This window comes from Macaca fascicularis, chromosome 4, assembly GCF_037993035.2.
Source record: "Macaca fascicularis isolate 582-1 chromosome 4, T2T-MFA8v1.1".
In the NCBI taxonomy this organism is placed as follows: Eukaryota; Metazoa; Chordata; class Mammalia; order Primates; family Cercopithecidae; genus Macaca; species Macaca fascicularis.
Window position 1 is genome coordinate 135,935,089 of NC_088378.1, and position 19,803 is coordinate 135,954,891.

Sequence of the window (19,803 nt, forward strand, 5' to 3'; positions counted from 1 at the left end):
TCCTGTATCCTGTTGATTATCTTTGGCTTCAATCCCCAAGCCTGCCTTCTTCCAACCCCCTGAAAGCAATGGCTCCACACTGATTTGAAAAGCAGCAAGAGCCAGCCTGGCCAACATGCTGAAACCCCATCTCTACTAAAAATACAAAAATTAACTGGGCGTGGTGGTGGGCGCCTGTAGTCCCAGCTACTCAGGAGGCTGAGGCAGGAGAATGGTGTGAACCCAGGAGGCGGAGGTTGCAGTGAGCCAAGATTGTGCCATTGCACTCCAGCCTGGGCAACAGAGCAAGACTCCATCGAAAGAAAAAGAAAGAAGAAAGAGAGAGAGAGAGAGAGGAAGGGAGGGAGGAGAGGGGAGCCAGTCCCCCAAACATCGAAGCGGGGATGTGCTTTGGGAGATAAGCCCATGCTGTGCCACACTCTGGAGCAGAAGTTATGCTGAATGAAATCTCCATCCAGCCCTGGAAGGCCACCGACAGACAATCAAACTTCAGGAAACTTCAAGTTTCTATCCCATACTCATTTATTGGCTCTCCTTAATTTTATTCCGTGTTTTTAAAGTATGAACGACTGGGCTGGCAGGAGGAGGGCCGGGATCTCAAGTCCTGGGGATACTGCAGGCTGACAATGACCTTGCATGCCTGGATCTGAACATCCTCCTCAGGGTGGATGACCAGGGCAAGCAGTCGGTCTGCCAGTCGCGACTCTTCCCCAAAGAGGGATTCATGCAGGGACTGTTCGTTGTAATGCCATTTCACCGCGCGGTAGTGGGGTGCGTTCCGGCCCTCACTCAGCCGCTCAGCAAACACCAGTACCTCATACAGGAGACTCCCTGGCTGTGTGGGCTGGAACAGGTTTAGGAAGTTGGAGTGAACCTGTGATGGGAATAGAGAAAAAATGAGAATAAACTCCTAGGCAAGTTATAAAATTCTTGTTCTTGTATACTCCTATTGCCTAAACTCCCAAACATGCCTAAATTTCAGACTCAGGTATGTAGTAATATTTTAGTTTTTCTTTCATTATTATCCTCTAACTTAATTGCCTTGTGATAAAAAAAAAAAAGATATGATAATATTCATTCTGGAAAATTTGTTGAGACAAACTTTAAGGCTTAGTGTGTAACTTCTTAAATATTGTGTGTGCGCTTGAGAGGGCTGTGCATTTAATCCTTGTAGACTGTTCTGGGTATGTCTAATGGCTCAAGCTTATTTGTGTTATTCACTAAGAGTATATCCTCACTAGTTTTGGTTTTTTAATCTATCAGTTGCTGCCAGAGTGGTAAAAATATTCCAAATCTCCCACTGTAGTGGTATATTTGTCAATTTCTCCTTTCAATTTTTTTTTTTTTTTTTTTTTTTTTTTGAGACAGAGTCTCGCTCTGTCGCCCAGGCTGGAGTGCAGTGGCGCAATCTCGGCTCACTGCAAGCTCCGCCTCCCGGGTTCACGCCATTCTCCTGCCTCAGCCTCCTGAGTAGCTGGGACTACAGGCGCCCGCCACCGCGCCCGGCTAATTTTTTGTATTTTTAGTAGAAACGGGGTTTCACCGTGGTCTCGATCTCCTGACCTTGTGATCCGCCCGCCTCGGCCTCCCAAAGTGCTGGGATTACAGGTGTGAGCCACCGCGCCCGGCCTCAATTTTTGTCATATATATTTTGAGGCTATGTTATTAGGTGCATACAAGTTTCGAGTTGCCCTACTGTTCTGGTGAACTGAACCACTGATTATCACAGAGTAACTTTTTCTATCCCTAATAAGGCTCTTTACCATAGTAATTTCCCCCCAATATTAAAATACCTACATTAACTTTTGTTTTGTCTCCTGTGTCCCTAACTCTCAGAGTTCAGGAAACTCCTCAAAGGGGAATCCCAGCCAGGCGCAGTGGTCCACGCCTGTAATCCCAGCACTTTGGGAGGCCGAGGTGGGCAGATCATGAGGTCTGGAGATCGAGACCATCTTGGCTAACACGGTGAAACCCCATCTCTACTAAAAATACAAAAAATTAGCTGGGCGTGCTGATGGGCGCCTGTAGTCCCAGCTACTCGGGAGGCTGAGGCAGGAGAATGGCACAAACCCGGGAGGCGGAGCTTGCAGTGAGCTGAGATCGCGCCACTGCACTCCAGCCTGGGCGACAGAGTAAGACTCGGTCTCAAAAAAAAAAAAAAAAAAAAAAAAAGGGAATCCCTCTCCCAACAAAATGGCATCTCCTTCTACTGCAGGGAACAGAACAGGGATGATTTTCAATGCATTTAGTGCAGAGGCAGGAAGATAACTAAAACAACTCATCAGGGGTAAATCTGTCTGGAGATGCTATGATTCTTCCCTCCCCCTATACCTGAGTTGCCATTCATCAGCCCCTCTTCAATTTCTTTCTCACCTGGCAGTTGAGAATGTCATAGAGAAGGTCATTCTTCTGTGCCAGGTAGCTCAGCAGTCGTACGGCTTGCACCTGAATAAAGGAAAGAGTAAAGCATGAGAAGGCAGGTGAGTCTGAGCCTGAGCAAGGAAGACATGAACCTCTGCTCCTCTCTCTAAGTGCTGTGCTAGGGCTGGTCAGCAAGGCAGGGCCTTGGCCATGGTCCTCAGGCACCTGTGCCAGGATGTAGTCTGACTGCAGGATCTCCATCAAGGCAGGCATCACCCGTCGCAGCTGTGGATGCACATAGTCGGGCAGCGGAAGGTTGTTGAGGAGTCTGAGGCCCGCAATGTGCAATTCTGTGTCCCAGATGGTGGAGATCAGTTCGAGTACTTTGATGGAGTGTTCCTGGGGTGGGGGAGAACAAAAGGGCTTACTTTTACAGGTGATCACCACTATCCCAGTATCTGACTTTACTCTTCACTCTCCCCATGGATGTCCCCTGGGCCAAACTCAATAGACAATTCTCCCTAACTCTCAACATCATTTGACCCAGTGACCCACTCCCACACCTTGAAATTCTTTATTTGGCTTTTTTTTTTTTTTTTTTTTTTTAACAGACTTCTTTCCTAGCTCTTCTGCCCAACCTCCTCTTTTCTACCTTCCTCACTCCTGTACCGGTATCATCCAGACTCACAGTGTTAAATACAATCCACATGCTAGTGATTCTCCCCTTTATGTCTCTAGCTCCAGCTATGTTACCCCTCCCCTGAACTCCAGACTCATATATGCAGCTGCCAATTCCACTTTTCTCCCTGAATGTCTAACAGAGTTCTCAGAGTTAACATGCTCCCCCATCCCCAGACCTGCTCCTTCTATAGCTTTCCCTGTCTCAGCTATGGGTTACACTTTCCTTCCAGTGGCTCGTGCCAAAAATTGTTGGATTCAACTCCTTTCTTTCTCTCACACTCCTTTTCCAATCCTTCAGAAAATCCTGTAGGCACTACCTTCAAAATCTATCAAAATTCAAGCCACTTCTCCTCACCCCAACTTCTACCACCCTCTTTCAAGCCACTGGCATCTCACTGGGATTTCTGCAATAGCCTCCTGTCTCCCTGCTTCCATTCTGCATCTACTTTCAGAGCAGCTGACATGTTAGACATGTCACTCCTCTGCTCAAGAGCCCCCATTTCATTCAGCGTAAAAGCTAAAGTCCTTACAGTGGCATACGGTCCAATGTGATCTGCCCTGCTCTCCCTACTATTTCTTGGACTCCATCTTCTCTTCTCTCCCTCATGACCAAGGTTCCCATCACAATGGCCTCTTACACATTCTGTGAGCATGCCAGGTACACACCTGTCTTAGGGTGTTTGCGTAGGCTGTGCTCTCTGCTTAGCACACTCTATCCCCAGAGACTCACAACTCACTCTCACACCTCCTTTAAGACTTCATTAAAATGTTACCTTCTCAGTAAGGCCTTCTCTAACCACCCCCATCCCAGCCTTCCTTACCACCCCCCACTGTTATTTTATTTTTCTCTATAGCATTGTCATGTGTAACACACATTTTCGTTTTTTAAATTTTGTTTTTTATTATTTATTTATTTTGAGACAGTCTCACTCTGTTGCCCAGGCTGGAGTGCAGTGGTGCCATCTCGGGTCACTGCAACCTCCGCCTTCCGGGTAGAAGCGATTCTCCTGCCTCAGCCTCCTGAGTAGCTGGGATTACAGGTGTACACCACCTTGCTCAACTAATTTTTGTATTTTTAGTAGAGACGGGGTTTCGCCATGTTGGCCAGGCTAGTCTTGGACTCCTGACCTCAGGTAATACGCCCACCTCGGTCTCCCAAAGTGCTGGGATTACAAGGCATGAGCCACTGCGCCCGGCCTTTATTTTGAAATGATTATAAATTTACAGGAAGTTGCAAAAATAGTACAGCGAGGTCCCAGTGCTCTTCACCCAGTTCCCCTCTATGGTCATATCTTGCATTATAGTACAATTTCAAAACTAAGAAATTGGTGTTGGTGCAATATGTGTGCATAGTTCTATGTCATTTCAGCACATGCATATATTTGTGTAACCACAACTGCAGCCAACAGATTATCCCACCAGAACTGTCCCATTGCCACAAAGATCTCTGTCAAGAGACCCCTTTAGAGTCACTCCCACCTGCTCCCCCAGCCCAAAGCCCAAGCAACCACTTGTGTTTTCCATCTCTATATATGACCCTTTAAGTTTGAGGATATTATATAAATGAAATCACACTTTATGTGATCATTTGAGATCGGCTTTTTTCACTCAGCATAATGCCCTTGAGAGCCATCCAAGTTGTTGTGCATATCAATATTACGTTTTTATTTTTATTACTAAGTAGCATTCCATGGTAATGGCTATACCAGTTTGTTTATTCACCTATTGACAGACATTTTTGGTTGTTTCCAGTTTGGGTCTATTCCACATAAAACTGCTATCAACAATCGTGTACTGGTTTTTGTGCAGATGTAAGTTTTCATTTCTCTAGGATAAATGCTCAAGATTTCAACTGCTGGTTGGTAAATGTATGTTTAGTTCTGAAAGAAACTGCCAAACTATTTTCCAGAGTGGCTGCTCTACCATTTTATATTCCCACCAGCAATATAGGAAAGATCCAGTTTTTCTATATCTTTGCCAGCATTTGGTATTGTCACTAATTTTGATTTTAGATCTTCTAATAGGTGCACAGTAATATCTCAGCGTGGTCTTCACTGCATTTCCCTAATGGCTGGTGATATTACACATGGTTTCATGTGCTTATTTGCCATCCATATATTCTCTTCAGTGAAATATCTGTTCATGTCTTTTGCCCATTTCCTAATTGGACTGCTTGTTTTAACATTCAGGGTTGTTTTTGTTTTTGTTTTTAGACGTAGTCTCACTCTGTCACCCAGGCTCGAATGCAGTGGCGTGATCTCAGTTCACTGCAACCTCCACCTCCTAGGTTCAAGTGATTCTCCTATCTCAGTCCCCTGAGTAACTGGGATTACAGGTGCCCACCATCACACCTGGCTAGTTTTTGTATTTTTAGTAGAGACGGGGTTTCACCATGCTGGCCAGGCTGGTCTCAAACCCCTGACCTCATGATACACCATGCCCAGCCTAATATTCAGTTTTGAAAGGACTTGATATAATTTAGCTGAGTCCTTTATCAGATATGCGATTTTCAAATCTACTCCCCCAGCCAGGCACGGTGGCTCAAACCTCTAATCCCAGCACTTTGGGAGGTCAAGGCAGGCAGATCATGAGGTCAAGAGACTGAGACTATCCTGGCCAACATGGTGAAACCCCATCTCTACTAAAAATACAAAAATTAGCCAGGCGTGGTGGTGCATGGCTGTAGTCCCAGCTACTCAGGAGGCTGAGGCAGGAGAATGGTGTGAACCCAGGAGGCGGAGGTTGCAGTGAGCCGAAATCACTCCACTGCACTCCAGCCTGGGTGACAGAGCAAGACTCCATCTCAAACAAACAAAAAAACAACAAAAAAACAAATATACTCTCCCAGTCTGCAGCTTTTTTCATCCTCTTAACAGGATCTTTCATGGAGCAAATGTTTTTAATTTTAATAAAGTCCAATGTATTGAGTTTCCTTTTATAAATCATGCTTTTGGTGTCATGAACTCTTCACCAAGCCCAACATCCCAAGAGATTTTCTTCTCCCTTTTTTTTTTTTTTTGAGATGGAATCTCACTCCCATCACACAGGCTGGAATGCAGTGTCGTGATCTCGGCTCACTGCAACCTCTACCTCCTGGGTTCAAGTGATTCTCCTTCCTCAGCCTCCTGAGTAGCTGGGATTACAGGCCTCCTGGATTCAAGATTTTCTTCTTGAAAACTACATCACCCCTACCCAGTCTCCTTTATCCACTCCCCAACTTTTATTTTACTCCATGGCACTTACCACATGAAACACACTATATATTTTACTTATTTGTGTATTGCTTGCCTTGCCATGTTAGAATATAAATTCCACAAGCACAGGGATCTTCCCTGTTCTGTTTACTGCTTTCTCTCCTGTACTTAGAGAGCGTGTTGGCACAAAGTGTTCAATATTACATTTATTGAGTGAATAAAGGGATCTTGGGTCCTAGGATGCAAGATGCGTGCAGGACGCGGTGGCTCACGCCTTTAATCCCAGCACTTTGCGAGGCCGAGGCAGGCAGATCACCTGAGCTTGGGAGTTTGGGATCAGCCTGACCAACTTGGAGAAACCCTACCTCTACTACAAATACAAAAAATTAGCCGGGTGTGGTGGCGCATGCCTGTAATCCCAGCTACTTGGGAGGCTGAGGCAGGAGAATCGCTTGAATCCAGGAGGCGGAGGTTGCGGTGAGCCGAGATCGCGCCATTGCACTCCAGCCTGGGCAACAAGAGCGAAACTCCGTCTCAAAAAAAAGTAAGATGCTTAGACCTAGAGGTATTACCAAAGACAGGTAACCTCACGAGCTGCACCTTTATGAGCCATGTAAGAAGTAAGCAGAGTTCTGGAGTGGAAGTGAGCACTCCCATCAGTACCCTGCTCTTCCCTTCCCCTACCCCTCAAAAACCGTGGAGACCTGCAGGACAGGCGGGAGTCAGCAAGTCTGGGACAGGGTTTTAGAATGAGGGAACAGCAGCAGGGGAGCATGTGAGAGCGCAAAGCATGCATTGTACATTGCTGGGGTTAGGGCAAGGAGGTGCAGCCCATCGCCAATCATGCACTTTATGCTGAGAGCCTTGAGGCAGACCCAAAGAGCCTGATGGTCCAAGAGCCCCCTAGAGAGAGTGGGCTGATTTAGGGAATGGGGTGAGCTCCATTTTGGATATGTTGGGTTAGAGAACTTGGAGGGCATCTAAGTGGATATGCCTAGTAGCAGCTGGCCATGGGGAAGGCAGGGGAGCCCACAGGCTGCAGAGATCCAGAAGGGCACAGCTAGATGGAAATTTAGACCAAGGAGTAACTACTTTCACCTGAAAAGAAACCAGGGGTCAGGCCCTCAGGAAAAACACACTGGAGAAAAGGAAGAAAGGGGCTCAGGCTGCCTGCATCAGAATTTCCTGGGGGATTTGTGAAAAAGTTCTCCTGTTGAACTGAACTCTCTGGGCATGCAGTCCCAAAATCTTTGTTTTGTTTTTTGTTTTTTGTTTTTTGAGATGGAGTCTCGTTCTGTGGCCCAGGCTAGAGTGCAACGGTGCTATCTTGGCTCACTGTAAGCCTCCGTCTCCCGGGTTCAAGTGATTCTCCTCCCTCAGTCTCCCGGGTAGCTGGGATTACAGGCACCCGCCACCACGCCTGGCTAATTTTTGTATTTTTAGTAGAGACAGTTTCACCACGTTGGCCAGGCTGGTCTCGAACTCCTGACCTCAGGTGATCTGCCCAACTCAGCCTCCCAAAGTGCTGGGATTACAGGCTTGAACCACCATGCCCAGCCAAAATATTTGCTTTTAACAAGCTCTCCAGGTGATTATAATATGCTTGAGAATCACAACCTGACCAGGCGTGGTGGCTCACACCTGCAATCCCAGCACTTTGCGAGGCTGAGGCGGGTGGATCACTTGAGCTCAGGAGTTTGAGACCAGCCTGAACAACATGGCAAAACCCCACCTCTACAAAAAGTACAAAAATTAGCCGGGGTATTGATGCATGCCTGTAATCCCAGCTACTAGGGAGGTTGAGGTGGGAGGATCACTTGAGTCCTGGAGGTGGAGGTTGCAGTGAGCCAAGATCGCACCACTGCACTTGAGAAGGCTGAGGGATAAGGCAGCAAGCAGAGATCTCTCCAGGTATATTTTTCTGTTTGTTTCTCAATCTGTTTTTATTCTTTTGTGTGTTTGCTTTTATTGATATATCATAGTTGTGCATATTTTGAGGATACATGTAAAGAGAAGTTTTTCCCCAAAAAAGTTTGATACCAAAAAGTAAAATGTGGATCACACACGGTGGCTCATATCTGTAATCCCAGCAGTTTGGGAGGCCCAGACAGGCAGATCACTTGAGGCCAGGAGTTTGAGACCAGCCCGGTCAACATGGTGAAACCCTGTCTTTACTAAAATACAAAAAAATTAGCCAGGCGTGGTGGTGCACGCCTGTGATTCCAGCTACTCTGGAAGCTGAGGCACAAGAATTGCTTGAACCTGGGAGGCAGAGGTTGTAGTGAGCCGGGATCATGCCACTGCACTCCAGCCTGGGCAACAGAGCAAGACTCTGTCTTAAAAAAAAAAAAAAACGCGAAATTATCAAATGTTAGTGAGGTTATGACACAACAGAAAACTCGTGCAGGGCTGGTGGGGTGAAAATGGATACCACCCTCCTGGAAAAGTTGGGCATACCCTTTGACCAAACCATTCCACTCCTGCGTACACACCCTGTAATCCTCTCAGGCACACAGGGAAATGAACACAAGAATGTTCACAGCATAATGTGAGTGTGACAAGCACCTGGAAACAATGCAAATGTCTACCAACGGGCAAGTGGCAGAGTGTCACGAAAGAGACTGCCACAGAGCGGTGAAAGAGACCCAGGCGGGAGGATCCCTTGAGCCCAGGAGTTCAGGGCCAGCCTGAGAAACATAGTGAGGCCCCGTCTCTACAGAAAATACAAAAATTAGCCAGGCATGGTGGTGCACACCTGTAATCGTAGCTACTAGTGGGGCTGAGGTGGAGGATTGCTTGAGCCCAGGAAGTCAAGGCTGCAGTGAGCCAACATCGCGCCACTACACTCTAGCCTGAGCAACAGAATGAGACCTGCCTCAAAAAAAAAAAAAAAAAAAAAAGAAGGAGGCAGAGCTGCCCAACCACAGAACAGAAACCATCTACTTGCATGTACATGAAGCTTAAAAACATACCAGACTATATTTTACCTCTTTATTATCTGCTGTGCCCTGCTAGAATGTGCAAGGATACATACATATATGGTAAAACTACAAAGAAAATTCGGAACTGCTAAACAAAATGCAGGGCAATGACTGCCTCTGGTGGGGGCAGCTGAGATGGGGGAGGGGGCTGTGCTCTATTTCTTGGCCTGGGCATGTTCTGTTTTATTGTTATTCCTTCTACCTTACACATATACGATATTTGCGAGTTTTACGTATTTCATTTGTTTTTAATTTGGGAGAGACAGACTATTTGCCAGGAAGAGATGTGGAGGTCAAGGAAGAGGTTTTTTGGTTTATGCTTTGTAAGATGGGAGGGGTTGGAGCCTACTGCGTGCTGACGGGGAGCATAAGCAATCAGAGAGGCCCTTAAGGAAGGGGTGGGAGGCAGGATTGAGACTATCACTGGCCACAGACCAGGAGAAAGCCATTTTTTCATGGCAGCAGCAGGAAAGCAGGGAGGATGGGTGTGGATACTATAAGTTTGGGGGTATAATAGCAGGGAAAGGGGGAAGTGACATGTGGTATTTTACATTTTCTCTATGGAGAAATGGAGAAGGTATCCGTGGCCCTGACACCAACCTCCGATTAACACAGCCACAGGGGATGGAGTATAAAAAATACATCTGATCTTTGTCCCTAGTTCCAGGAACAGAGCTCCTGAAACCTTTGGAATTTCCTGAGTGACAGCAGTGTCCTTTGTTACTGCAAACCAACCCTTTTTGGTCACAACAGAGCTTATGCTAATGAAGTGACTCCAGGCAGGGCCCTTGGATAGCTTCTGGTTACCAGAAAGACCAAGGCATGATTAGAAGGTTGGGATTTTCAGCTTCGCTCCCAACTTCTGGGGAGGGGTGAGCAGCTGGACATGATTTAATTCATCAAGACTACATAATAAAAACCTCTAATCAATGGAGTTCAAAGAGCTTCCTGGTTGTTGAACACGTGGAGGTACTGGGAACAGCAGGGCGCTCCTGAAGTGGGCCTGTGGCAGGCCTCCATAACAACTGTTTCAGTGCTGACTGCGTGGTTAAGTTAAATGTTAAAAGCCAGTACCGTTACACAAAGGCTGGGATGTAACAAAAGCCCACCAAGAGTTTTGCTTAGGCCTTTCCTGGACCTTAAAGCATGACAAAATAATGAAGGAATTCTTAATGGGACCCATTCAGGATTAAACAAGTTTTACTGGGGGTCTGAGGAAGCTCCCCAGGCCTCCACAAACAAGTTTATTGGGGGTCTGAAGGAATTCCTCAAAACTCCTTCATTTAGCAGGAAACAAAATAAGGGTAATCACCTCAGCACCTGGACCCATTTAGATTAAGTAAATTTACTGAGGCTTCAGAGGAAGGTCTTTAGGACTCAGACCTTAGTTATAGATTAAAAGAAGTTAATCACTTATGTCTTTAGATAAATGCACACTTACACATAGACATATAGCTTAGAAGGTAACAAGCTCTGAAAAACTTTGTAATTTTGAGTTGGTCTGGCGATAATGTCCAGGCCTTCTCCCTGTAACCGGTTACAGAAATAAAAACTCTCTTCCTCCCCAGTTCATCTGCATCTCGTTATTGGGCCACGAGCAATAGCAGCCCGACCCTCAGTTTGGTCTGGGAACAGGCCTGGAAGCTCCGTCCCTGACACCCTGCCCTATGTGTCTCCTCCATTTGGCTGTTCCTGAGTTGTGTCCTTTATTGAAAAACAGTAGCGGCCGGGCGCGGTGGCTCAAGCCTGTAATCCCAGCACTTTGGGAGGCCGAGACGGGCGGATCACGAGTTCAGATCGAGACCATCCTGGCTAACACGGTGAAACCCCGTCTCTACTAAAATACAAAAAAAAATTAGCCGGGCGAGGTGGCGGGCGCCTGTACTCCCAGCTACTCGGGAGGCTGAGGCAGGAGAATGGCGTGAACCCGGGAGGCGGAGCTTGCAGTGAGCTGAGATCCGGCCACTGCACTCCAGCCTGGGCAACAGAGCTAGACTCCGTCTCAAAAAAAAAAAAAAAAAAAAAAAAAAAGAAAAACAGTAGCAGTAAGTAAAGTACTTTCCTGAGTTCTGGGAGCCATTTTAGCAAATTACTAAATCTAAAAAGGGAGTTGTGGGAACCCCCGAATTCACAGTGGGCCAGTCGGAAGTCAGACCTATGACTGGTACCTGAAGTTGGGGGGAAGTCTTGGGGGACTCAGCACTTAACCTGTGAGGTCTGCTCTAACTATGGATAGTGTCTGAACTGAATTGAATTGTTGAACACCCAGCCAGTGTTGGGAATTGGTTGGTGTCAGAAAAACGTGGCAGTGGCAGTAGCAGGGAGCTTGTGGGGTAGCGGGGGTCCTTCTATTTGGGGTGGAGAGATACCACTAGTGCCTCAATTCAGTTTCATCCTGAAATTCAAAGGCCTTCATGACCCTGCTGGGAATCTGACCACCGTTTTCCCACCTATTTCTGGGTTACAAATTCACACCCAAACAAACTTCTGGAACATGCCCATTTATCCTATGGCAATTAAAGGACTTAAGGACTATAGGCATCCTGCGAGCCCCACCACTCATCCCTAGGCTCACCTGGATTTTAAGCCTGAATTTTCTGATGCCAGAGAAAGCTTTAAGTGTATTCAGAGCTTGGGTTTTGACACTGTTGTCCTTGTCATCCAGCATGTAGCCCAGCAACACGATGTCATCCGTAGTACAAGCAGAGGCCTGGAGTACGTGGGGAGAGATGGAAGACGCAGGAGAAGCGGGTGTTCTGGGCCCACTGACCCCCACGTCACCAAGATCCCTCAGCATACCCCTCCCACTCTCAGCCAGAGAGAGGTCCCAGGATACAGTCTGGCCATTCCAGGGGCAGGGATCGGCCGTAACCCCCAGGGGCCGGGCCGGCTAGGGGGGACCTCCTGCTTCCCTTCCCTCACCTCAGCCTCCAGCAAGTACACACAGCGAGTGATACTGTGCAGGATCATGCTCTTGGCGTACTCATCCTGTTTGCACTCCAAAGAGTTGAGGAGCCTCCGGAGCTCACCCGAGTCCCGCCCGTGCCGCTCTCGTTCGACTGCCAGGCCTAGACAGCCACCCCAGCCCAGTTCAGGCTGTGGACTCAGAAGTGATGAAAGAATGGGGTTGGGAAGTGGGGGACAGGGACCTGGGGACAAGGCTGTCTTGCCTTTTCTTTCTTTTTTTTTTTTTTTTTTGAGACAGAGTCTCATTCCGTCACCCAGGCTGGAGTACAGTGGCGCGATCTCGGCTCACTGCAAGCTCTGCCTCCTGGGTTCATGCCATTCTCCTGCCTCAGCCTCCTGAGTAGCTGGGACTTCAAGTGCCTGCCACCACGCCCAGCTAATTTTTTTGTATTTTTTAGTAGAGACGGGGTTTCACCGTGTTAGCCAGGATGGTCTCGAGCTCCTGGTCTCAAGCTCCTGACCTCATGATTCGCCCACTTCGGCCTCCCAAAGTGCTAGGATTACAGGCGTGAGCCACCGCGCCCGGCCTGGCCTTGCCTTGCCTTTTCGGAGAAGCCTTCTCGCCATATGCAGGACCACCATGTACAGTTGAACGAATGTTTACTGCACAAGGGCACCCTATCTAATGTGGTATTGTCCATAACGTACCATCATAGATTTGTCCATTTACTCTAACAACTGTCTGGCATTTGGCGGTAACAAGTAGTATTTTATCATAACCCGTATATGGTAATGATCTTCCAGTAGATGGCAATAAAGAGTCTTGCAGAAGGGGCTCATTTTCCTACTCTGCACAAAAGAACATGTGGACTAGTGGAAGCTCTGGGCCTATAGTAAGTCCTCCAATTTTCCCTTTCCTTAAAGCCTCAAGTTCCTGGGGCAGAAAATGCGGGGAGCTGCTGACACCAAGTTTCCGAGAAGTGGAATCCTGCGAGCCAGAGGAAATGTAGCATTTGGAGACCTGCGAGATGAGTCTGAGGATCCACTTGAGTGAGATCCAGGGACCCTGAGCTAGCATCTCTAGCAGGGCCTTGCCTAGGACGCTGCAGGGTGGGCTTGAGGAAGGTGGAGAAGAGAAAGACAAAGGAAAGAGGAACTTGGAGGTGTCACCTTTGGGCCCTCCCACAGCAGAGGCCTCGGGAGCAGGTGCCTCCTGGGGCAGAGCCCTCTCCCCAGGGCCCGGACACTCACGGGCGATGCAGATGGGTGAGTTGGTACAGAGGGGCGGTTTGCATTTTATGCCGGCCTTGATGGCCTTGTAGAGCAGGTAGATCGCCCCGGCGCCTGTGGCCAGGCTCACTACACTTTTGCGGATGTCCAGTTGCCCCAGGTATTGGGGGATGCTCTTGCCCATGACTTCAGTGTTGCCCTGGGCCCGGGTGAGAGCTAGGCCCAAGGCACCTATGGGGGACCTTCCGGAACCAGAACTCTGGCAGGGTCAGGAACCAGGGTACCAGAATTGGAACCCAGGCAACAAAGGAAACTGGGGAGATGATGGGATGGAGGGTAGTGGTCAGGAAATGGGGCAGCCAGGGGTGCTTGAGAACAGATGGAGCCAGTCACAGTGGCCCACACCTGTAATCCCAGCACTTTGGGAGGCCGAGGTGGGCGGATCACTTGAGGTCAGGAGTTCGAGACCAGCCTGGCCAATATGGTGAAACCTTGTCTTTACTAAAAATACAAAAAAATTAGCCAGGCGTCATGGCATACACATGTAATCCCAGCTACTCAGGGGACTGAGGCAGGAGAATCACTTGAGCGTGGGAGGTTGAGGTTGCAGTGAGCCGACATGCCACTGTACTCCAGCCTAAGCAACAGAGCAAGACTCCATTTCAAAAAAAAAGAGAAGATTCTGCTTTAGAGACCACAGGAGATGAAACATAAGACGGAAGGGGAATAAAAGGGGAGAGGGCAGAAAGGTCCTTCACATCCCCTCTTCCTTAAGGTGGGGCCCCAGTAGGTAGTGCCAGAGGCTGCCCTTCTGCCATTAGAGGGCAGCAGAGGTCCATTTCTGGGCTGAGCCCTTAGGGCATTTCTGGGAGGGGTGTTTGGGGTATGCCTATTGACAACCCTGTTCCTTTTCTTTCCGGGCCTTCCCATCTGTGATCGCTCCACCCGAGATCTACTGCTGGGCCTTAGGGTGTTTCTTCAGGTAGGGTTCCTTCCCTGCATCAGAGGATGAAAAGGAGGGGAGCATCTTAGAAAGCATGCACAGACTCTGAGGCAAATCCACCCTTTTCCAGCATCTGCGCGTTGCCCTAAAGTTTACCTGTTTGATAAAAAGCTCTTGAGGACAGCAACCTTTGCATCTCCAGCCTAGAATCTTGTACTTAGCAGGTGGTTTAAGTCATGTTCTATCATTCTTTAAGGACTTGGGGGCAGAACAATGACAGTGTCTAGTAACTGGGGCTCCAGACCCATCTAACCAGAGTGACCTTGGAGGAGAAAGGATTGCCTTTGCCTTAGTCTGTTTCTGCATTTGTAACCTAAAGGGATTCAGATTTACCATTGTAAAACTCAAAGATTAAAATGTGAGTAAGTCTGTGCCTTTCAGCTAAATCTGGAAGTACCAACTCTCAGCCTCCCCAGAAGTACAATGAGGCTGGAGTCAGAAGATGCCACCACCCCAGAGGATGTGAGCCTACCTGTGGAGGCCTTGATCCCCACCACTAGGATGGGGCAGGTGAGACCAGACCCTTCCCTCTTCCCCACCATGGTCTCCCTACACCCTCTGACCCCACTCTCTGTCACAGAACAGGCAAGTGGCCAGCTCCAAACTAGGGTGACGCCCACGGCCAGTGCTGAGCATGCTGCACCAGAACAGGTGTTCACCCACCTGGCCCTGAGCCCTTTTCTGGGAGAACGGGGACAGATGGCTCTGAGTCCTGGGCTGCACCCAGGATGGAAGGAGGTAGAGAAACAGGCAAACAGCATATCCAATGATGCCATGGCCAGCCAGGCCTGCCCACTCAGAGCCTTGGCCCAGTACACCCTAGGCGGCAGGCGGGGAACAAGCAACACTCCTGGGTGGCCATTCTCTTCCTGTCCTCATCCTCCTCAAGGGTCATTCCTGGCACTCCACTCAGCCCCAAGGTGGATGACTGCATGAACTCCCTAGGGTGAGGGGTGAGTAGAAGCCCACGAAGCCCCCCTACTGCCATGCAACCCCATCGCATCTCCACTGAACTCTGGGCAGAAAACGGCTGCCTGATGGGAGCTGTTATTTAGGTTCCAAGACTACTTTGGTGGCTCTGAGAATAAATTCTTCAAGGCAATGTCCTTGCTCTGCCCTTCTCCAGGGTGGGACCCAGAGTTACTGGCCCCTCCATCCCATGGAGCTGATTCTGCAACCCTCACTTCCTAAGCACATGTAAGGCTCACCTGTTCTTTAAAGACCTGCAAAAAGTGTTCTTTCTTGGCTGCAACCTAACTCCCTCCTGCCACACCTAAGGCCCATTTCTTCTGGTTCTGCCCTCAAATGATTCAGAGAGATTAGAGGCAGAGTTATTCCTAGAGTGACATTTTTACTAGTCCACAGTACAACAAAAAAAGACAATGGAATATCTATTTGTTGGCATAAAGTCCATTGACCATCTTTTCTTGGGAATAATTGTTTTCCTTCTTCTTCTTTTTTTTTTTTTTTCTCTTTTTTGAGACGGGGTCTCACTCTCTCACCCAGGTTGGAGCTCAGTGGTGTGATATTGGTTCACTGCAACCTCTGCCTCCCAGACTCAAGCAATCCTCTCGCCTCAGCCTTCCAAGTAGCTGGGACTACAGGCATGCGCCACCACACCGGGCTAATTTTTTGTATTTTTGGTAGAGACAGGGTTTTGCCATGTTGCCCAGTCTGGTCTCGAACACCTGAGCTCAGGCAATCCATCCGCCTTGGCCTCCCAAAGTGCTGGAATTACAGGCATGAGCCACCGTGCCTGGCTGGGACTAACAGATTCAGATGATGTCATTCCTATTTTGAGAATTAAAATGTATTTATTAGGTCAGGCGTGGTGGCTCACACTTGTAGTCTCAGCACTTTGGGAGGCTGAGGTGAGTGGATCTCTTGAGCCCAGGAGTTTCGAGCCTGGCCTGGGCTCAAGCAAAACCCCCACTCTACAAAAAATACAAAAATTAGTTCAGCATGGTGGTGCATCTCTGTAGTCCCAGCTACTCTGGAGGCTGAGGCGGTAGGACTGCCTGAACCTGGGAGGCAGAGGTTGCAGTGAGTTGAGATCACACTACTGCACTCCAGCCTGGGTGACAGAGCCAGACTCTGTCTCAAAAAAACAGAAGTCTTTTCTTTAATGATGGTGATAATAGATGGTAGGTACGTTCTGTGTGCTCTTAGGGAGCATAAATTAAAAGCTGCAGCTCTTTATGGGAACCTGGCTTTCACTTGTTTTCTTGCTTTTTCTGTCAAATCCAGAAATCTGGAACCACTGGTTAAAGAGAAGTCTGACAGCCAAAATACACACAGCCAGCTGTGAGTTACTTACCTGCCTTACCCAGGAAAAGGACATGGGCTGCTCAAGCACACACCTCTTTGCCATCTATGCCAGCATTTTTACCTTCAAGGCCGATGTTCTCATCATGTTAAGTACATTTGAGTTTAGTAAATAAGTACGGGTTCTAGCCAGGGTTCAAAACCAGTTCAGGGCAGGGCGCGGTGGCTCAAGCCTGTAATCCCAGCACTTTGGGAGTCGGAGACAGGCAGATCACAAGGTCAGAGTGGCCAGCCTGGCCAACATGGGGAAACCGCGTCTCTACTAAAAAATACAAAAATTAGCTGGTGATGTGTACCTGTAATCCCAGCTACTCAGGAGGCTGAGGCAGAACTGCTTGAACCCACGAGGCGGAGGTTGCAGTGAATCGAGATCGCACCACTGCACTCCATCCTGGCAACAGAGGGAGACTCCGTCTCAAAACCAGTTTAGTCACGGATCTAGCTTTGTGGTCTCCTTGTGCCTCATTTTCCCCACCTGTAAAATAGAAACAATAAGACTTACTTCATGGGATTGTGAGGATTAAGTAAAGCACTTGGAACAGTGCCCAGCACACAGAGCTCAACAAATGTTGACTATAATCCTAATTATCTCCGCAGGTTTCACCTGGACAACATGTGGGGTGTGGGCAGGCAGTGAGAACACAGACGGTAGCCCTCAATGCATCCCAGCCTGAAAAGCACATGAGTCAGCCCTTCCTTCCACTTACCCACTACCTCTCACGCTAGTCGTTGTCTTTTTTTTTTTTTTCTGATACGAGTCTGGCTCTGTCTCCCAGGTTGCAGTGCAGTGGCGCCATCTCGGCTCACTGCAAACTCGGCCTCCCAGGTTCGAGCAATTCTTGTGCCTCAGCTTGCCGAGTAGCTGGAACTACAGGCGTGCACCACCGCGCCTGGTTAATTTTTGTATTTTTAGTGGATTGGATTTCACCATTTCGGCCAGGCTGGTCCCGAACTCCTGCTCTCAGGTGATCTGCCTGCCTCGGCCTCTCAAAGTGCTGGGATTACAGGCGTAAACAACCACACCAGACCTCCCTGGTCTTCTTAAAGTGAATCAATCCGAATTCCTGTAATCCATGTAACTGCTTTGAGTGACTCTGGAACCCTCTTTGAAGCCCCCACAAATACCTAAAAGAGGAGCAGGAGCGCTACAACACATTCCCCTAAACTGTGTTTCTAAGAACCATCCAACTACTGTGGAACCCTAAGGCCCCTTCCTCATCTCTTTACCAATATCCTGGCAATGGTTGTTTGAGCCTAGTTAATGACAGAAGCTCCAGCCAGATGCTGTTGGGGGTCCTCTACGAAAAGACACCGCCATTCCCGAGGGTGATACTGCAGCGGCCCAGTACTTGTGCGCATAGAAGCTAAGGGGAAATTGCCCTACCCTAAACTCCAGTGAAAAGCCCTTTGCAGTCCGACAGGCTTGCATTCACATCCCAGCAGTGTGGGGTTTGGACAAATTCCATAATCTGAGTCTGTTTCCTCTTCTAGAACGCGAGTCTATGAATTCCTGTCTACTGCCTGGAAGTGCCGCTGTCAGGACTGACTAAGATAATGTGTGTACTTTCGGTGCACAGGGGACGCTCAACACGTGCGAGCTTCCCTTGCAGAAAACCAAGAGATGAAAGGCTGGGGGCCGTCCCTGCCTTGACGTGCATCCCATACTCTCCGAGATCATCTCTCCCCAGCTAGCGCTTACTCCTGCCCAGGAACCAGATCCTGGGGCCTCCGGGTAGCTCCGGCTAAGGCGCGGGAAGCAGAGGGGGCCAGCGCCCCCAGAGGAGGAGGTTGGGGGGGAAGGAGGCCGCGCCTTTCCCCGCCCCGGGCCTCCCCCCGTCTTGCTCTCCCTCCCCGGACTACCTCCTCCCCCCGCGCGCATCCGGCGACGGGCACAGGATGTTCTTTCGCTCCCGTCCCCGCTCCGCCCCCGCTCTCACTTTCTCTTCGCTCCCCTCCCCCACTCGCGCCGCGCCCGGCGCCGGCACCTAATTTAACTCTTTCTCTCCCGCGCTCGTTGGCGCCTGTGCGCCTCCTGGGCGGGGGTCCCATCCTTCCCGCCCGCCCCCCAGGACGTGGGGCGAGGGGGCTGCCCGGGAAGGGGCGGGCCTGAGCTGAGCGCTGGGCCCAGGTTCTCAGGATCCTTTAGCCCGCAGCTGGTGGAGAGGGCTCACCGGGATCCGGCACTCTAGAACCCCCGCTAGTTCACCCGGGTAAGGGTGGGGGTGGAGATGGGTACCCACACTCGAGACAGCTGCGCGCCCAAGAAAGGCGGCCAGGCGGGCTTAGATGCTGGCCCGGCGGGGGGCGAGTAGGGTCAAGGGCCACCAACCTCATCCTCCCCCCAGGTTCGGATGCGGAGGGGCCCAGGGCACCAGCAGAGGATGGAGAGAGGCCACGCCCCTCGGCGACGTCACTGATGTCAAGGCAACCGGGGGCGGGACGGTGGGCTACTGAAGGGCAGACCTCAGGGAATTGAGGCTGCCGGTGGCTCTGGGACGGGGTGGGGGTGGGGGCGCAGCAGGGGCGGGCTTTTCAATTTGCTTCAGTCAATGATGTCCAAAAAACGGAGTGAGGGTCAGCTTCTGTTCGCTCTTTGATTCAACAGGCATTTATTGAGCGTTATGCTTGGGGCTGTGCTTAGGCACTGGGATATTGCGTGCCATCCGAACCCTGCAGTTGTTGTGAACTACGGTAGGGTGGCTCTGCGTCCCTGGAACGGACGTAATTATTAACAGTGCCCCTTTTCAAGTTTAAAGTGTCCCAGTATGGGCAGTAGTTAAGGAACACCTTTCTCCCAATTCAGAAAAGGCTCCAACCATACGGGGAAGGAATATAAACTATTGGGTACAACAGGCACTTTCCTGGTGCTTTGTATTCTCTGTAATTTTTGCCCCTCATTCTGCAAAACGAGTGTCACTAGCGGTTTTTACAGACGAAGAAACTGGCTCAGAGAGGTTAAGAGACTTACCCAGGGCCAAACAGCTAAGTGTTGGAACCAGGATCCAGACCCAAGTTTTATGTGCCCTCCAAAGTATTTCGTGCCTGCTTCTCAAAATAAGTAGATGATGTCAAATAAATAAAAGACACTGTCCCTGCCATTAAAAAGCCTACAGCCTATGGG

The 19,803-nt window shown here is 49.3% G+C and overlaps 1 protein-coding gene across 11 annotated transcripts in view; it reads right to left on the reverse strand.

Moving 5' to 3' along the window:
- Positions 1-504: 504 nt before the first annotated feature.
- Positions 505-19,803, reverse strand: part of ARMC12 (armadillo repeat containing 12) — a 32,420-nt gene continuing 13,121 nt past the window's right edge. The window contains exons 1-7 of one of the 11 annotated variants that reach the window (XM_074038274.1): positions 17,910-18,139; positions 16,979-17,157; positions 12,140-12,285; positions 11,793-11,927; positions 2,587-2,760; positions 2,374-2,445; positions 505-874 (exon numbers count right to left, since the gene is read on the reverse strand). In XM_074038274.1, coding sequence (XP_073894375.1) covers positions 542-874; positions 2,374-2,445; positions 2,587-2,760; positions 11,793-11,927; positions 12,140-12,187 — 762 coding nt within the window. In that variant the 5' untranslated portion in view covers positions 12,188-12,285; positions 16,979-17,157; positions 17,910-18,139 and the 3' untranslated portion in view covers positions 505-541. Of the gene's footprint in view, positions 875-2,373; positions 2,446-2,586; positions 2,761-11,792; positions 11,928-12,139; positions 12,314-13,294; positions 13,687-16,674; positions 17,160-17,909; positions 18,227-18,542; positions 18,618-19,011; positions 19,066-19,803 lie in introns of those variants that run through there. The other 10 variants (XM_074038279.1, XM_074038271.1, XM_074038276.1 and 7 more) reach the window with 10 other exon arrangements.